The 23277-nt window shown below is 54.6% G+C and overlaps 1 protein-coding gene across 2 annotated transcripts; it reads left to right on the top strand.

The window, feature by feature from the left end:
• The first annotated feature begins 1259 nt into the window (after positions 1 to 1259).
• SLC37A2 (solute carrier family 37 member 2) lies at positions 1260 to 23211 on the top strand. 2 transcript variants are annotated; one of them, XM_031035567.2, is made up of 18 exons: positions 1260 to 1665; positions 12361 to 12442; positions 12897 to 12990; positions 13122 to 13200; positions 14224 to 14359; positions 14794 to 14870; positions 15758 to 15924; positions 16376 to 16419; positions 16719 to 16871; positions 17189 to 17279; positions 18561 to 18623; positions 18939 to 19024; positions 19529 to 19577; positions 19803 to 19876; positions 20150 to 20228; positions 20371 to 20468; positions 20763 to 20827; positions 22649 to 23211. In XM_031035567.2, exons 1-18 carry the CDS (start codon positions 1607 to 1609, stop codon positions 22662 to 22664), a joined length of 1512 nt encoding a protein of 503 aa, XP_030891427.1. In that variant the 5' UTR covers positions 1260 to 1606; the 3' UTR covers positions 22665 to 23211. The 2 variants fall into 2 exon arrangements, with proteins under 2 accessions (XP_030891427.1, XP_030891428.1); XM_031035568.2 differs by lacking the exon at positions 1260 to 1665 and adding an exon at positions 11619 to 11755.
• Positions 23212 to 23277: the final 66 nt, after the last annotated feature.

The following is a 23277-nucleotide window of genomic DNA, read 5'->3' as shown; positions in this document are numbered from 1 at the left end:
GCTGATTATTCTAGTTTGTTTTCTATTCCTTCACCTGCTGACTTTCAGGCTTCCTGTCTATTGGGTGTTACTGACCTGGAACTGGTCCATCATACGTTCTGGGACAGCAGGTGTCTCCTGGGATTGTCCCAAGTAAACCAGGACATAGACTCACCCTTCCCAGACGGGTTATGCCCATCTCACTGACTTGTAAGAATGAAATGAATGGACATCTCGGCACAGTGAGTGGTCGAATTGAGGATTAAGCTAGCTGCTGTTTGCTGGGCTCTTCCTTCGGCGTGTGACCTCCCTGTACCGCACCTAATCCAGCCCTGGCTCCGTCCTTCCATCTCTTTCCTTCTTTCCTCTCTCCCTTTACCTCCTGTCCCCTGCTTGTTGTCTTCATCTCTGCCACCAGACCTCTGCCCCCTGACTGCCCGGCGTTTACGGGGTTTCACAACTCTGCTTATCCTCCTTATGCTTGATTCCGGGGCTGGGAACAGCCAAGCCCATTATTCTGGGCCCCGACCTGTTGGGCGGAGTTGTTGCTCCTTTTCTCTGACCTTGCAGTCGGAGTTGTTGCTCCTTTTCTCTGACCTTGCACGGAGGCCCTGAGCACTCCTAGGAGTTAGGGGCAGGGTGGTGGTAGGGCTGAAACCAATTTGCACAGGCACGTTCCTATTTTATGTTCTGTTCACAACTTTATTCTCCAGGTGAATGCTTCTTGTCTAGCCCTGTCTAGTTCACCCTTGGGTTCATATCCAAAGATCTCACAATATCTTCTTTTTATAGGAGGAAACACCCTGGAAGTCTTCAGGCTCGAGGCCTGAGGAATACTTTTAAGGGCACAGACTTCTGTGCTCCTTCCCTGCTGCCTGGCTGCTCGCCTCCAGAAGGGAGAGCAGGATTGGCTGTAAGATTGTCCCGCAAGAGTAGATGAGGGGCCAGTCTCCCTGGGGAGGGGGAGTGGTAGAGTCCTGTCTGGCTCAATACATAGCCTGGAATCGGATTGGGACAGGAAGCCGCAGGTGGGCCTGAGAGATATGTTTGGGTCAATACTGTAATGCCCTGAAAAACCTCCTGTGCTCTGAGGGTGCACCTGCACTCAGATCAGTGTAATGGGGGGACCACCAGGTGTCATGTCAGTACTGCCCCCCCCCCGCGTGCCTCAGTTTCCCGGTGTGTCTACCAGGAGCCACTCCTTCTCGGGACAGAGGGGCGCTGCAGGAACCAGCTGCGGGGCCGACGGAAGGTCGCAGAGAGCTGACGGTCTGGGCTCGCAGCTTTCGGTACCCAGGCGGGAAGTGAGCAAAAGTGCAAAGCGGGAGGAGCCCCTAGAAGCCCCGAGGGCCGCCAGTCCCTAGCGGCGAGGCCGAGCCCAAGAAAATGCAGGTGCCAGAGGTTGGCGGGTCGGTTTGCGACGGGTCCGACCCTGAGGGCCTTCAGATGCAAGGGGGCGGGGGCTCCGGGCGACTGGCCGCCGAGCCGGGGCGGGCCGGGCCGCGGGGCATTTAAACCCGGCGGACTGCCAGAGAGGGACACGCGCCCGGCTCCGCGCCCTCCGTCGGCCACCGGCTCCGCGCCTTCGGTCCGCCACCCTCTCCGCTTCGGATACGGGCCGGGCGCGATGCGGTCTTCCTTGGCTCCGGGTGTTTGCTTCCTGCGCACCTTCTCCAGGGACAGCTGGTGAGCGGGGCTGGGGGAGGGGGGCGCTCGGGGCTCCGGAGCAGCTCCTCCCGGGCCCCGGAGCGCCGGGGGCAGGGAGCGCCGGCGGCCGGGCCGGGGTGGGGGGTGGGGCAGCGGGGAGGGTGGGACGAGCCGGGTGCCGCTGGACAGGCCGCCTCACGCGCCCCACCGAACCTGGGCTTGCATGCTGGGCAACGGAGCCCAGGGGCCGGTGGGGTGGCGGAGTGTCCCTTTTGTTCCCTCCTACTCCTTGGATAAGACAGAGGCCAGAACTCAGGGGTCCTGGGACCTCACCTAGAGGGGGTCCGGGGCCCCGAGGGCCATACCTCTCAGATCAGAGCCGCAGCTGCTCGTCGGCTGAACCGTCCCCCCACCAAAGAGTGCCCGGGCTCCTGCAGTAGCCTTCCTCCTGACCACGCTGGGCTGTGCGGTGCGGTGGAGGGCTTTCAGCTCCCTCTCCATCACAGGCCACACACTGGAGCAGTTTGCTTGGTCTACACAGTGTTTTTTGAACATTGTGTTAGTTGCCATCATTTACAAATTGTAAAATTTAACGTAAATAGCCAGATCCCTGGCTTCTCTTGAAAAACAGTTTAGCAACACCAGGCCTAAATTCCCAAATTATATTACTAGGGGTTGAGGATCACCTTTAGATAGGGTGGGTGCTCCTAAGGTGACCAACTTATTGGTTTTAAGACAGAAAATCCTACATACCCAACCCCCTCCGTCCTGGGCAAATTGGGATGGTTGATCGCCCACAGTGCTTGCCAGTTGGTGACCGCCCTCACTCGCTGCCAGCCTTCTTCACTCATTTACATTACTTATTTGATCCTTCTTGAGTTTAGGCCTGTTAAAATATTTTTCATTAAAAGATGAAATCATGACTCTGATAGGATATAAAAACGAACATGTGTTAAAGATTTTATTTTACTTATAATGAGAGAGGCAGAAAATGTTATGATCAGTTAAAAAGTCCAGGAAGGGGGGAAGAGGGAGTTACTTTTTAATGGGCACAGGGTTTCAGCTTGGGAAGATGGAAAGTTCTGGGGATGGATGGTGGGGATGGTTGCACGACAACGCAAAGGTACTTCACGCCACTTCAAGATGGTAAATTTTATGTTATCTATATTTTACCACAATTAAAAAAGAATCTGAAGAACTTGCCCGTTTGTAAATCAGGAATATTGAGACAAAACTGGTTTTTCCACAGGTTGGGAGGAAAGACTATTAACTTGAGACTGTCATTTCATACACATAGTTTGTATGACTTATCAGTTACCTACCACTTCAAAGAATTATAAAAGCCCAAAGTCAAGGAAAGGCTAAAATCTGATAAGTGGAGGGATGTCCTCTAGACAATGCACAGTTTCCCAGGGAAACATTTTTTTTCCTAAAGTCTCCCCTGTTTTGATCAAAAATAGTTGCAAAGATTATTCTTGATCACAAAATAAGGCCGGTCTCATTAGATTTGATCTGATTCTGTATATAGGTACAGCAAGAGTGTTAATCTACAGTACAGGCCTTGCTGAGTTGCTTTGCTGGAAGTTTTCATAAGAAATCTTAGATTGGACTTTTAAAAGCCTTTATTTATTATTATTTATTATTTACTGTTTTGAGATTAGGAAGCCACGACACTGGTTTTCACACTAGGTTTTACTGCTGTACCTATAAATGTGGGCAAATTCCTCTTTTCTTGAAGTCCCCCAAATATCCTAATTATCCTGGGCCTGTCGGGGAATGACCTTCCTATTTGCCTATAAGGGAGCACAGTGAGCCAGTTTTCTTGGGAGGGTTTTATTAGTATTGGCTCCACGCAGTCACCTTAGTTCCTTAAAAGGCTATATCTGATTAAAGGATCATCAATGTCAAATATGACATTCCACATAAGGCCTTGGTTATATAATCAATTTTTCTAATTACATCCGTGTTTAAAAAAAAAAAAAAAGGACAGGACACCTGGGTGGCTTAGTCGGTTGAGCATCTGACTCTTGATTTCGGCTCAGGTCTTGATCTCAGGGATGTGAATTGGAGCCCCACACTGGGCTCCACACTGGGCATGGAGCCTACTTCAAAAACAACAACGAAAGGACAGTTTCTTATTGAACTTTTATTAATAACCATATTATTATGAAAAGCGGGAAGACTCAACAAAAGTTTCTGAATTTGGGGGGTGGGGCTGTCTGGTAGGGAGAATAAGATATTTGTTAAGTGTTTCGTTTTAGTTTACAAAAACAGAGTCTACTAAATCCTTATGGATTATTCACCGCTGAAGAAGAAATGGAAAGGGCTTCCTTATTTCCAGAAAATCGAACACTATAATATCAACAATACTCCAAACATAAATGACAGCCATCCCTCATCAGTTCACTTAGGCCTATGTGATTCTTATTCCCCTGAATCTTGGGTTAGCAATCTCATAAATCTGTCTGCTTCTTCACTAGAGTTCTGGAAATCCTGACTCAATGCACTGGTATGTTCTTAAAGATGTGTAAGCAATGCCATGGGAAGCCTGTCCCCAAGACTGAATGCCTGGTACAGTGCTTTTCTGAGATAGTTCTCGATTGGTAAAGATAAAACCTTTGGTCTATAGCTGATTGCAGAGCCTTTAGGAAGCATCAGAATGAAAAAACTGTAAGTGACAGAGATACTTTTCCAAAGTGAACAACCTGATGAGAATTCATGACAAGAATAATGTGGCTAACCAGGAAATGTGGTTGTTCCTGAGCTATGCAAAACAAAATCAAGCCAATTAAAAATCTAGACAAAATCTACAAACATAGTAAGGTAAATGCAAAGAAGATGGTGAACATTACATCTTGATTTATAAAAATGGATGAACACAATTTGTAAGGAGAAAAAAATCTTGAGATATTTAAAAATCCTGAGGTATAATTTATATAATATACCAAGGACATACCAAGAATATCAACTCTGGAGATTCAGTAAGTCTGGAGTATGTCCTACACATGTGTATTTTATGTATTTAAGTAACCTCCACACCCAGCGTGGGGCTCAAACTCCCAACCTCGAGATCAAGAGTCACACACTCTTCCTACTGAGCCAACCAGGTGCCCCTACACCTCTGTATTTTAATAAAACTCCCTAGGAAATCTGATGTACATCACGAGTTGAAAACCACTGACCTAGAAGGTGTTCGATTCAAATTAAAGAAGTAAGGTTGCAGCCCAGGTAACATTTTAAATCAGAACTGAAATCGTGACTGGTCGCCCTGTATTGTTATCATCAGACAGAGCACCTCCGGGGCGCTGATTCACGGGAGCAGATCATGGACCCAGAGGGCACTGAGAAATCTGGAGGAACTGCTCATGTAGCATACAATTTGTGAAATATTTATGTAAATAATAACATTTTACCTTTAGAAATTTAACCTAGACGAGGCTGAGTGTCTCTTCTGATTTCACAATTATTTCCATGCAGTTGGTCAATAGCAACATATCAAATAAAACTAATTATTTGCAGCACCTCTCTTTTTAAAAAGTGAAAAAACAAATTTTCCAGGGGCCCTCTTGGACATCTCACTGATAATTCTAGGTATAAAAGATGTCCAGAAAGTTTTATTTTATTTTGCATTTAGGACTTGATTTTGGGAAGGCAAAAATTCAAAAGTTATTAGGACATTTGTATGCTTATCATGCGTGCCTAAGAAACTGTTCTTGTCTACCCATTTGAAAGTGACGATAGTTCATTAAAAAATAAACATGGAAGGTAACATTGTAAAGAAACTTAGCTGTTTCCTAAAAATGTTTGTTTTAAAAAGTATGGAAAATTTTTCTGTAAGACACCAGATTTTTGCGATCTAGGCAGATTACCCACGAGGTAAAAGAATAACATTTTACAACCTCTCTTTAGGAGCAGACCAATAACCAACATTCAAGAAAATTTTGTCACTTTTACAGAGAGAAAACCAAACTCTACTCTCACATCGATATATTTGATACTAAAGGAACCACAGCCTCTTTTTGAAAATAATATGAATAAATGAAAACTGAACCAGATTTGGACAAAACTTTAACATAATTATTTATTTTCAGACTCATTATTTGCACATACTATCATCCAAAGCAAATCAAATTCTCTTTTCACAAGCCTTTTATAAATTTATCCATTCAGGTTTTGTCCTTTATTGTCCTCTTTCTTATTCTGGAATGACCAGTCATTTTACTTTAGGATAAAACTTCTCTTTTTCTCTTCTTAATAATAAAAAAAAAAATCTCATCACTGTGTATGCCAAATTGTACGTGTCTGCCACTATTATTCCTAATAGAGTTTCATTCATATATATTAATTGTACCCTTTAACCAGAGTAACTTCTCTTTTAGAGAAAATAGGGTTGGGGAGGGTAGGTAATTAGAAACAGCCTGTCCCATACCAGCATTTTAGAAGAGCTCATGGATACACCTGACACAGCTTTCCACAACCACACATGTCATTTAAAGGATGACGCACACTTTTTTTTTTTTTAAAGATTTTATATTTTTGACAGAGAGAGAGAGAGACAGCCAGAGGGAACACAAGCAGGGGGAGCAGGAGAGGGAGAAGCAGACAGAGCAGGGAGCCCGATGTGGGGCTCGATCCCAGGACCCCGGGATCATGACCTGAGCTGAAGGCAGACGCTTAACGACTGAGCCACCCGGGCGCCCCTGACGCATACTTTTTAAAGTATCACTCCAATTATGTACTGTGTTCTCCAACATCTCTCAGATTTAAGACAGATCTGGATTGAAACCCTCTCACCACTGTATGCCTTGTGCAGTTAACTTCTCTAAGCTTCAGTTTCCCCATCGGTGAAAATTAGGTGGGTTCTGGAGGATAAACACGATATGAGAACATTCTTGACTTCCCGTGGCTGATGAAGGGCCCTCAGTAAGTGTCCTTTTCCTTCTTTCCTGCTGGGTGTAGGTCTGGACTCCTATCAAACACTAAACATTTAATGTGGTGCCTACCGTAGGCACATTATTATTTTGAACTCTGGGGCTCATAGTAATGATTAAGACCTGGTCCTACCTTCTTGGAAGTAAGGATCAATCTCTTCTCAAACTTACTGCTTCCATGTGTCCCCAAGGAGGGTATTTAAGCAGAATTGAAGAAAGCAGATCTAGCTAGACCTTCCTGGGCTAGGACACCGGAGGCTGGATTCCTTGTGTGGCGAGCGGGGGATACTAGGGATGCCTACCTCACAAGATTGTGTGAGCCTTACGTGAGGTACAACGTGTAAAGTACTTTGACCAGGGCCAGGCTCATACTAAGCACTGACTAGACCTGAATTATTGACTATCCTTCTCCTTGCTGTTTCTACTACTCTGTGCCAGACATTGTGGATTAGTCATGATTTGTTTCCCCGCCTCACAAATGGGTGTAATGAGGCACAGAGAAGTTTCGTAGCTTGTCCAGCCCTGCCTAGTTAGTACACGGCTGAGCCGGAATTTGCATCCAGGTTAGTCTGACTCCCAGGCCCGGGGGTCTTGCTGCTCTCCTCCTGCTGAGAGTGTGGGAGGGGAGAGATCACGGGGCCGGCTGGCCTCACACAAGTCCCTCGATCCCTTTGAGGCTTCAGATGGAAGTAACGGTGTGCCTACACCACAGGGTTATGGTGAAATTAAATGAGAAGCTGTGGGACGCACTTGGCCCAGTGCCTAGCTTAGTCAGTCCTTGGTCACCACTAAGCGCTTGTGCATTTCCATGGACGGAGGGATGGATCCAACCTCGAGAGGAGGAAAAGGCAGCCTTAGCTCGGTGGCTCCGCTCTGCTGGGGACTGACACCATGTAGCTGCAGCTGGCAGGGGCCCAGGGTGTGGAAGGAGCGGTCCCTGGAGACCAGCCTGAGAGAGACAGGCGGCCGGGAGTGTGCGAACGAAAGTCAGAGCCCCAGAGGTTTCTGCCCAGGCAGGTGTTTGTCCTGCCCCTCCTCCTCTGTGTCGGGATGGGGTGGGGAGCTCCTTCATGGCCTGAGAGTGCCCCAAGCCCGGGCCCAGGCCGGTGCCTGCCTTCTGGCCTCGCGTCTGCGAGGGCACGTCTGGGGGCAGCTGGGAACATGGGCCCCTGGCCAGAGATGACTGTGGCCGGTGCTTACGGGGCTGGGGCCGTTTCCTGGGGCTCTGTGAGGGAGAGGCGCTCAGGACAAGGAGGAGAGGAGCCTGTGGGAGGAGGGACCAGCTGGATGAGCAGGAATCCGGGGGGAGGAAGGCTTTGGGCAGGCAGAAAGGCAGGGGCTGTGATCTCCCACATCACTGTTTGTTCCCCATGCCCTAATCTTCCCCTGTGAGCTGGAAAGGCCAAGGCTGCCGACTGGCTGCCACCAGAACAAATGGCTCTCGTTCCAGAGTTTCCAAGGGCTCCCACTGCCAGATCCGAGCGCCCACCCTCAGCAGACACAGAAGACCTTCGAATGCAGCCCCAGACCCTGCCGTTCGCCCGATGCTTCCTCACCCACTCCATCTCACTCAACCCTCTTACACTCTTGCGTGCAGGACCTGATTATTTATCTATTCTTTCTTTATTTAAAAGAACATCAAACTGAGGCTCAGAGAGTTCAACAACTTGCCCAAGGCCACGGTCAGCGGCAGGACTCAGCCTCTTTTGGTCTCAGTCTGACGTTATTTTCCCTGTTCTGCGGGGGCCCCCGATGCCGCCTGAGTAGCTTTGTGTTGTCTGGCTTTCCTGGTAACTGTGAAGAAGTGCTTGGTAAGGACCACAGAAAGGGCTCCTTACCATGAGCTGTGGCCTTGAGGGGCTGCTCTGGAAAGGACTGGAGATCCAGGAGGAGAAACTGGGGGACACGTTATTGTCCCTGCCCCCACCCCCCAGGGTCAGAGCTGGTCACAGAGCACATGACCCTGTGGTGTCCCCTCCCCCGCCCTCATGATTGATGCCCTCGCCCCAGCCACCTTCTGCTTCCTCTTCCTCCTTGCCGTTTCCTCTTTCCCTTCTTGCAGAGCAGACTCAGACATCCTTTGGCTTTGCGGAGGGTATCTGACTTAGGGCCCGGGGTGGGTCTGGAATGATCGATGTGGTTGGCCAAGGCCTTACTTCTTCCATTCAAACTGTACCGACTGAGTGCTGAGGTCGGAGTGGAACCACCCCAAAGTAACAACAGGATGGAGGTCAGACACCAGGGGCAGAGTCCCTGAAGGCCACGATCCCCCACGTGACTGTCCCTGAGTTGGTGTGTGTGTTGGGGGCGGGGGGCAGTGCAGCTGCTGTCCTCTGGGCCTCCGGCTCATGCCTCGTACCCCGGATCCTTCACGCTCAGGGGCAGGGGTGCATGAGGGCGAGGCATGGGGCTAGGCCTCGCGAGGCTCTCGAGAGGAGTCTCAGAGAGACTCTCTGCCATCCTCAGCGCATTTCCATCTGTGCTGTTTGCATAGCGTCGACCACCCCTTCCAAACCCTTCCAACTCTCAGACTCTTCCAGAGGTTTCCAATTACCTAAACAAAACATCACGCTGTAGCTGAAAGCCATGTCTTTCCATTCTGTCTGAGCACTCGGGGTTCCCTTACAGAGCTTCCTTCTCCAAGCTCTCCTCTTTCCTAAAAGTGATCATGATCTTCTCTACTCATTTCTCCTATAAAGTCCTGGGCTTCTTGTGCCTACCGGCCAATCACTCCCTTTGCTGGAAAGGATCTTGGGACCAAGCTCTGAGTCAAGCTGATCTCTCTGAGCAAGCTCCTGAGTCCCAGCTGGAGGAAGGGGAACAAGTAGAGGATTGCTTGGGCTGACTTTCTGCCCCAGGAGGGCTTTGGGCCCTCCCAGACGTGGCCTGCCCCTGCCCCATCCTGATGCTGAAGGCCTGGCTCCAGGCTCAGCCCTCTGGCGTCCGTTCCAGGCTGGCCTCTCCCGACCGGGGTGTCTCCCAGGGGCAGTGGAGGATTTGGGAGGGGCTGGGGTGGTGGCACTCTCGCCATTGGCCTGGTTCTTACTGTTCCCAGCCTCTATGCTTTACAATCTGCGGAGTCCCAGAATAGGCACGTCCAAGGACAGGCCACCAAGTCCCATTTCCTCAGGGCAAGCGCCCAGCTCACGGGCAGCCACAGCCAGTCTGTCACCTGGCTACCTGAGCAGCCTAGGCATCTACCAGCAGCCCCTGACTGAGGCCCGGGGACGTAGGGGATGGCTGATGAGGGCGCTTAAGTCCCCACTGGCCTGACCCGGGGTGGGGAGGGTCGCAATGTGGCTGCAAAGCAAGGAAGCAGGCCCTGGGGCTGACTGGGTAGCTGCCGGGGCACGGGGGCTGCTCTCCACCTCCTCAGGCCAAAGCCCCTCTCCTGTGCTGCTTCTTGTGGTTTTGGGTTGTTGTGCTGGCGGGCTGTAGTAGGTCCTGAGGGGTTTTTGTTTGTTTTTAACCTGTTGCTGCTTTGGGACACATTGATCCTTGTCCTTACCTCAGGAGAAGTCCCAGTGCCAAGTCTGGACGGCCTGCTAGCAGTTAAGAGATAGCTAGTTCGCCTCTGTCTAACTTGGTTACTGAGTAACCAGTTTGGGCTGGGGGAGGGGAGGATTCTAAGAAGTGCCACTGTCTGCTAACAAAGATTTAGAGGGTCACGGGGCAGCCGGCCTCACCTGGAACCGTCGGGGGGCCTCATCGTCCCTGGCCTGCCAGCCCAGCCTGGCCCAGCACCCCGGCAGCCATGCCTCCCCGCACAGCCCCCCGGGGCCCGCTGTGTGGATGGTCCCTACTCCCTTCCTGGGGCCTCTTGATTCTGAAGAAAGGGCTCATGAGAAGGGAAGTGAAACCTGTGGTTCCACACGCCCAGGAGCCCCTCAGCTGTCTTTCCTGTGAGAGACTCTGAGTCTGGCAGCCCTTGATCAGCTTAGCGCAGCCCTCCACCTGATCAGTGGCCCCAGGCCCCTTTGAACGGTGGCACCTTGGCCGCCTTCTCAGAATAGCTGCCGAGGTGGAATGGGATGGAAAGAGGACTGCAGAATGGGAAGTGGATCGGACCAACAGGAGGCCTGGCTCCAAGGATGCTTTGCCCAGCGAGCCATGGGACTCTGAGCTCCTCCCTGAGCCTCTCTGGAGTCCAGGGAGAAAGTCCGTGAGCGCACTGATGCCAGGCCTGACATGTTTGAGGACCTCCTGCCCCCCCTACACCCCACTCCCCCCAGAATCATGACTCTTCTGCTCTCTTGGGTGTCAGGTTTTCTACTGGAGGTTGGGGTCAGAGCTGGGGGAAAGGGCAGACCGGGCCCCTGGAGGAGGGCAGGGCTGGAATCTCACAGGTCAGGATATTAGTGTGGGCCCCTGCTGATCCTCCTTATCTGCTCTCCAGGGAGCATCTGGGCAGGCCACAGCAGGCCAGAGTCTCTGCTCCATCCCACTGCAGGCTCAGCAATGGAATGGAGGTGGGGAGTGCGTGTGGGAGGAGCAGGGTGGCTGGGAACAGGGTTAGACCGCTGGTTGCGGAGAGAGGGGAGTCAGAGAACCCAGGTAGGAGGCTCAAGTCCAGGGTGAAGGAAGAAGCGGCCTGGGAGCCCAACCTAAATCCAGGCTCTTCTGAAATCCCCCTGTATTTCACAAGCGGTAACCTCCATGGCACATTTGGGGGAAGTGAGTTTGGGGTTTGGAGGCAGATCCCTAAAGAGGGCAGAGTGAGCTCCCATGCCTGTCCCTTAGGTTCATGGAGCTGAGGGATAGAAAGGGCTTCAGGGCCCCTCCTACCCTTCCCCATCCTTCTCTATGAGATCTCGAATAATCCAAGGCTCTGGATCTTTCCTAATGCCTTCCCCTTTCTCCTGGGTTGTGGGTCCATTCTGAGGTCTGTTTTCCATGTACTTCCTGGCTGCTGGCTGCTGACTCAGCTCAGCTGATGCTCTGCTGGGGAAGTAGACACTGACTCAGGAGGACATCGAGCCCCATCCCCCAGATCCTCGGAGAAGGGCAGGGGCCGGGCGTGGGGTAGACACTTTAGTGGTGCCTCGCTGAACTGTTCTTTCCATCCCAGACCGGTCCTTGGGATGAGAAGCGGGGGAAGGAGAGGGCACATGTGATGTGTGAGCCACAGATGGAAAGAATGATCCTTCTGTGCAGTGGGATGGACCAGACTGGGCCTGGGGACGAGGATGTGGATTCTGGTACGGGCTTTTCCACCGTTGCTACATTCCCAACGCTGTCTAGGCTCTGCTCCCCGCTAGGTTGCAGCAGCTGCTATACTGGGTGTGTTCAAGGCTTAAGAGGAGTCGTGCGCTCCCTCTAGAGACAGACCGGTCCGCCACGGCAGCCTCCCACCTGCTCCCACCATTTCTGGAAGTTTAAAAACAATTCTACTTGGCTGCTACCCTGTCTCAGCAGTATACATAGGCACACACAGGGGTGTCCTGACCTTCGTGAGGTCATAGGACAGTAGAGGTGACGGGAGGTGACAAGAGCGGTCGGGGGGACAGAGGGCGGGCATAATTTGTGTTGTCTAGGGGGCTGGTGCTGGGCCAGCTCTGCTGGAAGGCCTCAGGCGTCGGGGACCAGAGAGAGAGGGCTCTCTGCACCTTGGCCTCTGGGCATCTGTTCCCACACTCCCCTTGGCCTCTGTCCCAAGGAACTTGTGTCTGGTGGGGACCCTGAGCTGGAGCGTCGGTGGTGCTGAGGCCCTGGGGTTGCCAGAGAGGGCCCCGTGGGATACTCTGCCTGAGCTTCCAGCTGAGGCCCGCTTCCTGCTAACCCAGACAACTGCCTCTCCCTGCAGGTTCCGAGGCTTCATCCTGCTGCTGACCTTCTTCATCTATACCTGTTATCACATGTCCAGGAAGCCCATCAGTGTCGTCAAGGTGAGGCTGGCCTGGCGGTAAGGAAGAATGCAGGAGATGCTGGGCCCCCCCAGAAATAAACTCTAGTAGAATGGTCTGGAACTTAATCCCTAACCGTAGTCACGGAGACAACGTCTTCACATGGCCGACTTTAGTAGTTGTTCTTTTAGTAGTTGTTCTTCCTAGAGAGCTTTCCCTGGGTGCTCCTTTTGACAGCAGTGTTGCTGGCTGTGGGTGGAACAGGAGGGCAGGGACCCTGGGCCCTACGGGCTCTGCTCAGACTCTCCTTGGCCTTCACCGAGGGTCTGACGCGGCCACTCGCCCCGTAGCCAGTTCCTGCAGGGGGAGATGCCAGAGGAAGGAGCGGGGTGGTGCTGGTGTGGCTGGGGAGGGAGACTGTCTGCTCGTCTCTGGGCTGAGTGGGCTCTGGCTCTGGGAGGTGACCCCTGACCTGTGCACCCTCTTGCCTCTTCAGAGCCGTCTGCACCAGAACTGCTCGGAGCTGGTCAAGCCCATCAACGACAGCTACAGCCTCAACGACACGACGTGGTGTGACTGGGCTCCATTTGGTAGGAATGGCGCAAGATGCTCTTCCCCACTGGCCATCTTCCCGCCCCGGGAAGAGGCTGTCCGGGGCCAGAACGGGCTTCTTGCGGGGGCAGCCAAGCACCAGCTCTCTGTCTCTCCCATCTGTTGTCAGATAAGAACAACTACAAGGAGTTACTGGGGGCCGTGGACAACGCCTTCCTTGTGGCCTACGCCATCGGCATGTTCATCAGGTAAGGGACAGGCCGAGCCTGCGACTGTCCCAGAGTGGGGGGGTCCAGAGCTGATGGCTCCCCCAGGCGGATAGGAGGCCAAGACGTGGGCACACACCACCAGCCCCTGGCCATTCTGCTTTCCTTCCCACGGTCACCCGGCCTACTCCTTCACCTGGCAGATCCCGTTTTTAGTAGCTTCTTTTCCTGGAAAGCCTTTCCCTGGATGCTCCCTCTGAGGTTATTCTCTCAGATGGCAGTGGCCGTGGTATGGCTGGAGTATGGTTTTTTTTCTGAACTGGGATCCTGCGTGGGTGGCCCTGGACACAGACATGGCTAGGAAAAGCCCCATTCTCTCCTGGGCCTAAATTAGCCCAGCAAACATGGCTTTGACGCAGCAAGCCTGCTGTCTCTTGCCAGGAACCAAAGGTGAAGAAGGCAGGGTACTTCCTCCCAACGGCTCACAGCCTAGCGGAGGTGCCCGATTCATCAACAGCTGCTTCCGCACCAGTGTGGTGGCTCAGGGACAGAGGATGGCAGTGCCACAGGGGCGCATGCCAAGGGACCGAGTGGGGAAGGAGGAGGGAGAGTTCAGTCTTAGAGTGCTGAGCTGCATGTGTTTGGGGGGCATCCAAGTTAAGATGTCCAGAAGGCATCTGGGTGTGATCCCGCAGGGGGAGAGATCAGGGGGGGAAGATGCCGGGTTGGAGCTATGTAACATGTAGGTGGTAGTTGAAGCCATAGAATTGATGCAAGGGACGGTGCCCCAGGGAAAGTCAGTGAGAGGGAGCGGTCAGCCAAGGGCAGGGGGTGAGGAGGCCAAGGAGAGAACATTTCAAGGAGCATGTTCATCAGTGGCAACTAAGGCAGGGAGGTCCGGTGAGTGGGGACCCAAGGGCCCCCCCGGCAGGTGGCAGACAGCACAGGGGTCATCGGTGGTCCCCGGGGCCAGGGCTGGCTCAGTGGTGTGGTCGGGGAGGAAGCAGGTGGCCGAGCTGAGGAGCGCAGCTGGTGATTAACCACAGGTCCAACTCTCTTCTCCAGCGGGATTTTTGGGGAGCGGCTCCCCCTCCGTTACTACCTTTCAGCTGGAATGCTGCTCAGTGGCCTTTTCACCTCGCTCTTTGGCCTAGGATATTTCTGGAACATCCACATGCTCTGGTACTTTGTGCTCATCCAGGTACGAGAGGTCTTGCACTCAGATCTCTGCTCCGTCATGGGAAGGATTGCGGAGGCCCCTAGTCCTTCCCAGCTACCCCCTGGTCATGGCAGATTTGGGTGGTGAATAACAGATTTGGGCGGTGAATAACCCCTTCCCAGCCCAGTGCTCCTCTCTTAAGCTTTGGGGTCCTTCTTCCCACTTCTCACCATCATGCAGATCACACATTTGTTTGTTCGGTAAGTTTGCCCGAGAGCCTCGGTCTCCACAGGAAAGGGTCTTGGGCCAGAGGAGAAATCCACCTGTGGCAGTGTGTGTGTGTGTGTGTGTGTGTGTGTGTGTGTGAAGGGGGTGCTCACAGTGTGGGCTGTGGAGGGCCCCACAGCCCGGGAGTGGGCAGAGGGAGTTTGCGGCACGGCCCAGGCCTGTCCCATTTACGTCCAGTCTCCCTACAGATCTGTAACGGACTTGTCCAGACCACAGGCTGGCCCTCCGTGGTGACCTGCGTTGGCAACTGGTTCGGGAAGGGAAAGTGAGTGTGGGGAGGGAGGAGGAGCGGGAGGTACCCCAGGAGGGCTGCTGTGGGGAGTGAGGGGGTCACTCATGGCCCCTAGTGTGATTTCAGGGTGAAAGGTTAGAAACTTGTGTCCGTCTTGCCGACTTTCATGTTTAGTTAAATGTTTTAGTAACTGAAAAGCATTACTGATTTTCTCATGGATAAGGTTTTAGTCCACAAAACAGCCCACCTTAGTTACACTTTCTCCTCATAATCGACAAATTTCCATTTTGCATGAAGGCAAAAATGAAGCCTATAAAACTGTATTATTATTATTATTATTTTATACTTGACTGGCTTTTGGGTAAAAAGAAAAAAAAGTTGCTTTTGAGCAGGGTTTCTCCAGCTCAGCCCTACTGGACATTTGGGGCCGGATCATTCTTTGCTGTGGAGCGATCTTACCCATGGCAGGATGTTTAGCAGCATCTACCCTCTAGATGCTGGTAGGGTACCCGGAGCTGGGACAGTTAAAAATCTCCAGGCACTGCCCATGTCCCATGGAGGCAGGGTGGCCATGGTTGAGGACCAGCAAGTGCTGTAGAGTGGCAGCCATGGGACAAGAGGGAGGAGAGGGGTGGGGGCTGGATGTCCCCGGGGTGGGGAGAGCTCCATCTGGAAGGCCTCTGTGAGCTGGCTCCAGTTGCTGACTGAGGGGCGCAGGGCCCCAGGCCTTGCGGTCACTTGCTTGGCACCAGGCAAGCCCTCCCCCACCTCCCTGACTGGTTGTCTTTGGGCTTTGCAGGCTGGAGGCAGCCAGCTTTTTGCACTTGGCCAGGGCGGTTGTGATGAACCCTGTGCTTCTCTTTTGACTTTCTTTTACTCTTCTCCCCTTTCCTTCCCTGTCCTGTCTCCCTCCCCTCCAGGCGGGGGCTCATCATGGGCATCTGGAACTCACACACATCCGTGGGCAACATCCTGGGCTCCCTGATCGCTGGCGTGTGGGTGAACGAGCAGTGGGGCCTGTCGTTTGTGGTACCGGGCGTCCTCACTGCTGCCATGGGTGTCCTCACCTTCCTCTTTCTCATCGAATGTGAGTGGCCCCCTCCCTCCCCACAGGGCTCAGCACTGAGCCTGCCCTTCTCCTCTCGGTGGGGCCTGGGAGAAGGCAGCTGGTTCTAGCAGAGGATTACCGGTGTGGGTGGCCTGGCACAAAGAGCCTCTCTGGGCCTCAGTTGTCTCGTCTGTGAAAGAAGAACAGCCTCTACTTGCTAGGGTGGGTTAAGCGCCCGGGGAGCTGTGCCCTTGGCCCCTGGTTGCCTGGCCCGTGGTGTGCTCAGCAAGTGCTGGTTCTGAAGTGTGAGCCGGGGATGGGGCGGGTGACAGGACGCTCCTCCCCCGCTGTCCTCTTCTGCGTTCCCTGAGGGCCTTGGGACACAGCTCAGCCCGCTAGTGTGGCCACTTGGGAGCCAGAGAATGAAGGTCCGCAAGGCAGTTAGTGACACCGGGCCTAGAACCTTCTTAGGAGTTTGGTTTTTTTTCAGACCCAGAAGATGTGGACTGCACGACTCCTCAGCACCACACGAGTGTGAGCCCCCCCAGCCCGCCCCCTGCCCTGCTACTCCATCCGCAGGGGCAGGTCCCAGAGAGGACTAGGGAGTTGGGGGAGGGGCCCGTGCGCCCACAGTTACCTCACAGGCTCAATGCCAGGCCGTTGGGTTGGCTCCCCGATTGCCTGATCGGGCCTGGCAGGACGTTCGTTCGGTCCCGGAGCGGGGCGCGTACCTCCTCCAGCTTAGGAGCCTCTACCTCTCACGTGGGTTATCCCCGCAGCTGGTGGGCGGTGGTACTTGGCTGTGCCCACAGCCAGGGCTCCTCTCTGTCCAGGATGGGCTGGACGAGAACCAGGACAACCCTGCGGACCTTGGGAACGGTCCCTGCATTAACAAGGAGAGCAGTCTGGAGAGTGCGGCCAGGTGCTCCAAGGAGCCAAGAGCTCAGCCTGCCGCCATCAGCTTCCTTGGGGCGCTCCGGATCCCGGTGAGAAGGAATGGAGGGGAGCGAGAGGCTCTCTAGATGTCCCTGATGGATGTCAGGAGATGGGGGGATGCTCAGGGGGATCTGTGGCTTCCAGAATTTCTTTATACGAGGTGCTTAGGGTGAGTTGCCAACTTGGGGAAGGTAGCATGGGAGGCTTGTCCTGACGCAGCATTGCTTTGACTGAGATGGAGATGTACTTGAGGTTGCTTTGTGCGGTAGGTGGTGGTGGGGCTGGGGCTGCCGAGCCAGTCCCGGGGCTAGCCCTGGCCAAGCATGTCTTGTGTGCCTTTCGTCACACCCTCTGTCGTGCTCTCCAGGGTGTGGTTGAGTTCTCCTTGTGCCTGCTCTTTGCCAAGCTGGTCAGCTACACCTTCCTTTACTGGCTGCCCCTCTACATCTTCAATGTGGGTAAGAGCAAGGGGCAGAAGAGGGGGGACGGGGTCTCAGAGGAGGCCAAGGCCCTCTCTGATGGGGAGAGGAAATCTGTCATGTGATGCGCGTGACTCCAGAACATAGTCAGGATGTCTGCGGAACCTCTCCTAGGGCAAAGGGAGACTTTATTTATTTATTTAGTTTCAGTCGGAAGGTAGACCTTGTACACCACCTCATAGACCCTGAGTCCAGCCACCTTTCTTCCCTTGGACCAGAGCTGGGGGTTAGGAACCCAAAGTTGGGTTCTGTCATCCTTCCTAACTTCTTCTCCAGCCCTGAGTGTAGGAGCACCCACCCCCACCTGCTTGGCTCGTCGTAGATGGGAGGGACTGGATGGTGCAGGGACAGATTTGCCTTTGAAAGCCTCCCGCACCCCCAGGAAGAGGGCCTGGTGAGCTACCCCCCTGCCTGAAGCCTGGTGGTGAACACCGCTCTCGTCTCCCCAGGGGCTGCCAGGAGCCTCCTGGGATTGATGCCTGGTGCCTGGGTCAGCGGCAGCACCCTCCTTCTGGGCCCACTCTCCCCGCCTCTGCCCTCAGAGCTCTGCCAGGGCCCAGGGCCTCCACCCCCCAGGGTGGCAAGGCCAAATCCCAGCCCATAACCTGCCCAACAGCCTCGTCACAGGGCCTCTCTAAAGATAGAGGGAGTGCACCAGAGCAGCTCTGTGGACACTGGGACTGTTTTGTGGCCTTGGTGCCGACTTCACAGTGAGTCAACCTTGAGGGTTGGGCTACAGGTCCAGCTTCTGGACCCTCCTTTATCCAATCCTGAGGTCCCCACTTGCCTGTGAGTCTCCTTCCTGGCTCTGTTTATTAGCGGAGACATCACATGGGTGCGGAGGCTCCTGGGGGAGGCGGGCCAGGAGCTCAGGAGCAGAGCACGAAGGGGGCTGGCTGAGCTGCGGCTCAGCAAGGCAGTGGTGCCCCCCGGGGCCAAAGTGGCCCAGTGGGACAGGGTTCTCCCGGGCCAGACCCCAGTGCTTTCAGGGGAAGGCTTTTCTGAGAGGTCAGAGCCAACCTGCAAGGGGAGAAGGAAGTACAGGATGGGGTGGAGGGGCAGAAAGGGTGTCCTGCCTCAGACTGCTGCAAATTTACTTGTGACCCTGGCCAATGACTTCCCATGGGCCCGCACTCCTTCCTCTGACACTGGAGGCAGTGGGACTGGGTCAGGTGCTCCGCAGGGCATTTTCTGGCCGTGGCACTCCACGACGTTTGCTCCGAGCCCTCAGGTCTGACCACATGTTTGTGTTTTCCACAGCTCACTTTAGTGCCAAACAGGCCGGGGACCTGTCTACCCTCTTCGATGTTGGTGGCATCATGGGTGAGGCCCTGCCGTATTCTGCCCTGGGCAGTATTCCCCCTTTCTCTTGTGGGGGTGCAGAAGGAAGGGACGGGTCCAATGTGACGTGACCTGGGTAGGAGGCATCAGAGAAAAAAGGGCTCCTGCCCAACTAAGAAAGTTGACCGTCGTGTTTGATCTTCCCATAAAGCAGTGGGTGCGGGGAGGGCTTCACAGGGAGAAGCTCTGCTGGTTCCAGATGCCCATGCCTGGGCGAGTGGGGTGGGGGGCAAAGCTTGGGGTGCCGCGCTAGCGGGAGGCCATGGTCACACCTGGAGCAGCTGGGTTGTGTTCCAGGAGGCATCATGGCAGGGCTCATCTCGGACTCCACCAACGGCAGGGCCACCACCTGCTGCGTCATGCTGATCTTGGCCGCCCCCGTGGTGCGTATAACCTCAGGAGCGAAGCGCGCATGCTCGCACGTACCTGCTGAAATGTGTGCGCACCTGGGCGTTTATGCACACGCCTGTGTCTCTGTGTGCGTGTACATCTGTGGGCACACTGCGGGAGGAGAAGCCTGGGGCGGCACAGGAAAGAGATTCAGACGGAGAATTTTGGAAAGGGGTTAGCAAGGATTTGGTCTTGGTGCAGAAGGGGGAGGCCAGCTGCTAAACTTTCTGGCCCAGGAAAGAATAAAAAATTAAGGTTAGATAGGACAGAAGCCTTTTTGAGAAATAGGAAACAATAGCTTCCCACATCTTAGACCCTCCATCCCATCCCGGGGAACATTAAAGACCAAGAGGTCTGGGTTTGAGAAGGAAAAGGAGTAAGGTGGCCTCTGGGGTTCCTTGGCAGGAGAGGGTGTGCCAGACTTCTGCTCCAGTCTAGCCCAGGCAGCCCATGGGGAGGCCTGGGTGTGACTCTGCCTCTCCGTTTTCCTCTCTCAGATGTTCCTGTATAACTACATTGGCCAGAACGGGATTACCAACTCCATAGGTGAGGGGGTGGCCGCGGGTCCGGCCAGCATACAGGAAGAGCGTTGCCTTGGGGGCCCCAGGAAGCTGGCTTGGGGGCGTTGGTGGGAGGCACAGGGAAGTGGAGGCTCTCAGCCTCACGCCTGGGGGTCTCACCTGCTTTGGGGCTGGGGCTCTCACCTGCTTTGGGGCTGGGGCTGGAGGTGGCCCCCTCATCCCTAACCAGCTGTCTCTGTCACTGCCTCAGTAATGCTGATCGTCTGTGGGGCCCTGGTCAACGGCCCTTACGCGCTCATCACCACTGCGGTCTCTGCTGACCTGGTAAGCGGGCTGCCTCCCTGGGGCTGGGCATGACTCTGGGGGCTTGGTCAGGGCCTGGGGTCTCCAGGTCCAATACCCCACATTCCTACCCCCTCCCTGGTGCACAGAGATCCTGGTATAGGAGATCCTCAAAGTCCTTCAGAATCCGCCATCGCCCCCTGCCCCTTCCTCTCAACTCCAAGGCCCAGTTGCTGCCTTGCCCCGAGTTAGTCCCACTCCCAGTCCTGGTGCTGCCTCTGCAGTTGGCCTCTCCACCCCGTTCTCTCTCCCCAGGGAACTCACAAGAGCCTGAAGGGCAACTCAAAGGCACTCTCCACTGTCACGGCCATCATCGACGGCACTGGGTCCATAGGTCTGTGACTCTAGCTTCTGGCCCCTGGCAGCTGAGCCCTGAGCCTTGTCTTGAGCACACTTCTCGGAATGCCGCCCTTGGGTGGGCAGGGAGCTTAGGGCCCCTTGTCGGGTGCCCTTCTCTGACGTTGTGTTCTGCGCAGGTGCTGCTCTGGGGCCTCTGCTAGCCGGGCTGATTTCCCCCACAGGCTGGAACAATGTCTTCTACATGCTCATCTCTGCCGACATTCTGGCCTGCTTGGTATGAGTTCTTGGGGGTACACAGATGGGTATTGGTGGGGGTGAATGTCCTGTCCTGCCAGGCTGGAAACTTGGAGGTCCAAAGCATTGGCCATGAGGGTATCTGGGACAATGAGATCAGCTGCCCGACACTCAGAATCCCTTTCCTCCCGTGGGTCACCCCCTGCCACATGAAACTGTGTGCCCATGACCTTCCTTCCTGCCAACCCCCCCACCCCCAGTCACCTAGCACTGGGGACTAACCGTGTGGTCAAGGCTAATGTCGCCCTCCCCTCCCTCCGTGCCTCGGACACAGCTCCTCTGCCGGTTGGTGTACAAAGAGCTCCTAGCCTGGAAGTCATCCCTGAGCAGAGACAGAGGGTGAGTCCAGTCCTCCAGACAGCTGTGGCCTCATCTCCCCAACCTCACCTCTTATGGAGTGAAAACCAGTGCTCACTTCTCCGCACCCAGTCTGAGCCCACCTGCAGCCCGGACTGGGGCCGGACCCTGGAGGTGCTCCCTGCACCCCTACCCCCAGCCCCACTAATGTGTCCTCTGTTGTCCCCATGTGTCTCCATAGCTCTAGTCTGGCCCTAACCCACCCGCGGTAGTATTTTCCTCAAGTCCCATGACTTTGTGAGTATTTTCTTCAAGTTGGTGGCTAATGTGCCCTTAGAGTGGGGCCTGCATGCAAATCCTCTCACCTCCAGTGTGATTTTTTCCAACTTCCTCTTGTTCCTTGGGGGCCAGCTCCGAAGACTCTCCACCTGAGCAGAGCATGGTGCTTGGGAAGTGTTTCCTAAGGAGCCTGAGCTGCCACAGAGCTTGGCAGACTCTTCTCCTTAGGGGGAGCGGTAGGGCTTTGGCTGTACCCCTAGGACGGAGGCAGGATCCAGGGAAATCGTTTTCCCTCTGAACTCAGACTCTGAGCCCTACGTGCCTCCTAAAGTTCAGAAGCCAAGATCATCTGGCCCTTCTGCCTGGGGTGTACAGAAAAAAGCAACAACCAATCAAAGCCTCTGGGATAAAACCCAAATCAAGCCTCGGTGGCTGGCCTGGTGTGTTCTCTGTCTGTTGCCCAGCGGTGGTGGGTATGGGAGCTGCACAGATAGGGTCATGGCCGAGGCAGAGCCAGCAAGAGGCTGGGCCGTGTGCTGGTGCTGAGGGGAATGTTCTCTCTGGCCGTTCTGGCTCTCCTTCTGAGCAGGAGGTTCTGGCTAATGAGGAGCTGGCCGGAGCCGTGGACCTGGTCCTGGATGGCGAATGTGTGGAAAGAGCCCCTGGGGTCATGGTGACCAGCACAACATCCGGGGAAGCTCTTCCCCTGAAGGATGGCGTCTTCCAGGTTCAGGGGCAGCAACACTGAGAGCAGGAGGCATGAGCAGCGTCTATCATGCCTGCCCTGGAGGAGGGAGCAGGGGGACTGGTGCTGCCCCCCGCCTGCCTTCCTGGGCCCGGCCTGAGGGGACGCTGGGAGGGGGAGAAAAGCAGCAGGAAGTGGTGGGGGGGGGATATTTAGTCAGCATCTGCTCCGTGCCTGGAATTGAGTCTGCCTTCAGACGCTGCCTCTTACCTCTCAGCAACCATGAGAGGTCAGTTCTGTCATCTAGAGATGACAGAACAGAGGCTCAGAACTCAGGGAATGTGCCTAAGGCCTCCAGCAGAGCCTAAATTTGAACCCAGGTGTGTGGGGGCTTGCTTTTCTCTGGAATCCTGCCACCCTGAGCTGGGCCGCCTCTGAGGAAGGCCGGTGTGTGGGGAGCGGAGGAATTTGCTAGCGCAGGGGGAGCACTGGGCCTAGAACCCGAAATCCCCGGCCGATCCTGACTTCTTGGCTCACTTTCATTAATAAGACCGTGGGCATATCCTCTGAGCCGCCACATGCTTATGTGTATGACATGGGGGTGCTCATCCCTAAGCACCCGACAAGGTGATCTGAGGCTGAGGACGGGATGGGATCTGTGATCCCACTTGGTCAGACTGTCAGATGTGGCACCAACATTGCAAGGTTTTCATTATCATCCTGGCTTGCTATTTGCTGCTGATGGGGAAGAAGGGAGCCCTAATGACAAAGACCAGGGATGAGAGGCAATTAGTAAGGGACCCTACGAACCTGCCTTGCCTATTCCTCCACTGGGGCAGGAGCTTATGAACCTGTCTGTGTCTGACTTTCTCTTCGTTTGCCTCTCTCCCCTCCTGCAGGTATAAAGAGATATGAAGTCCTGATTCGAAGAGAAGCACGGAGGGCCCCAGCTGATGCCCAAAGTGCTCCCTCCTGCCCCCTCACTGGGGGCAAGACAATGGAACCGGCCACAGACGGGCTGACAGGGCCGCAGAGGGGCTGGGAGGTTCTCGGGTGGGAAGGGGCCTGCCAGCATGAGGCATGCAGGACTCACGGCCCTGAGCTCTGGAAGCGCAAGCAGAAGGGTTGGGGATCAGAGCTGAGTGGTGTCTCCAGCTTGGTAAGGGAAGGATATGCTCAGACTCTTGCTTGTTCAGATTCCAAGACAGAAGGCAGGGGCCTGACATGGGCCAAGGCCCGGCAAAGGTGTGTCTCTCCTTCCCATGTGGAAAGTGAACCTCAGTGATCGGCCTGTCCCTGTCCATGGATTTCTGACCCTGTTTCAGAGCCGCCCATCCTCGCTTCCTTCCTTTGTCCACGAGCCAGTTCTCTCGTGTATTTCCCCATGTTGGAACCCCTTCTACCCTGCATTGGATCCTCTTTCTGACTCCTGACCCGAGCCAATTAAAGTGTTGTTGCTGAATCCTCCCGGGCCAGGACCAGGGAGAGGCAAGGGAGGTGCTGAGGGGCGGGTAGTTAGGGAGGTATC

The sequence above is a fragment of the Leptonychotes weddellii genome, chromosome 11, assembly GCF_054177405.1.
Source record: "Leptonychotes weddellii isolate Sample4059 chromosome 11, ASM5417740v2, whole genome shotgun sequence".
Taxonomy (NCBI): domain Eukaryota; kingdom Metazoa; phylum Chordata; class Mammalia; order Carnivora; family Phocidae; genus Leptonychotes; species Leptonychotes weddellii.
The sequence above is the reverse complement of the archived record's forward strand: the minus strand, read 5'-3'. Positions and strand labels throughout refer to the sequence as shown.

Coding starts and splice junctions, on each gene's coding strand:
- SLC37A2 (XM_031035567.2), top strand. CDS start 1,607: ATGCGGTCTTCCTTGGCTCCGGGTGTTTGCTTCCTGCGCACCTTCTCC. Junction 17,280..18,560: donor CCTCTACATCTTCAATGTGG/GTAAGAGCAAGG, acceptor TGTTTTCCACAG/CTCACTTTAGTGCCAAACAG. Junction 20,229..20,370: donor CGACGGCACTGGGTCCATAG/GTCTGTGACTCT, acceptor TGTTCTGCGCAG/GTGCTGCTCTGGGGCCTCTG.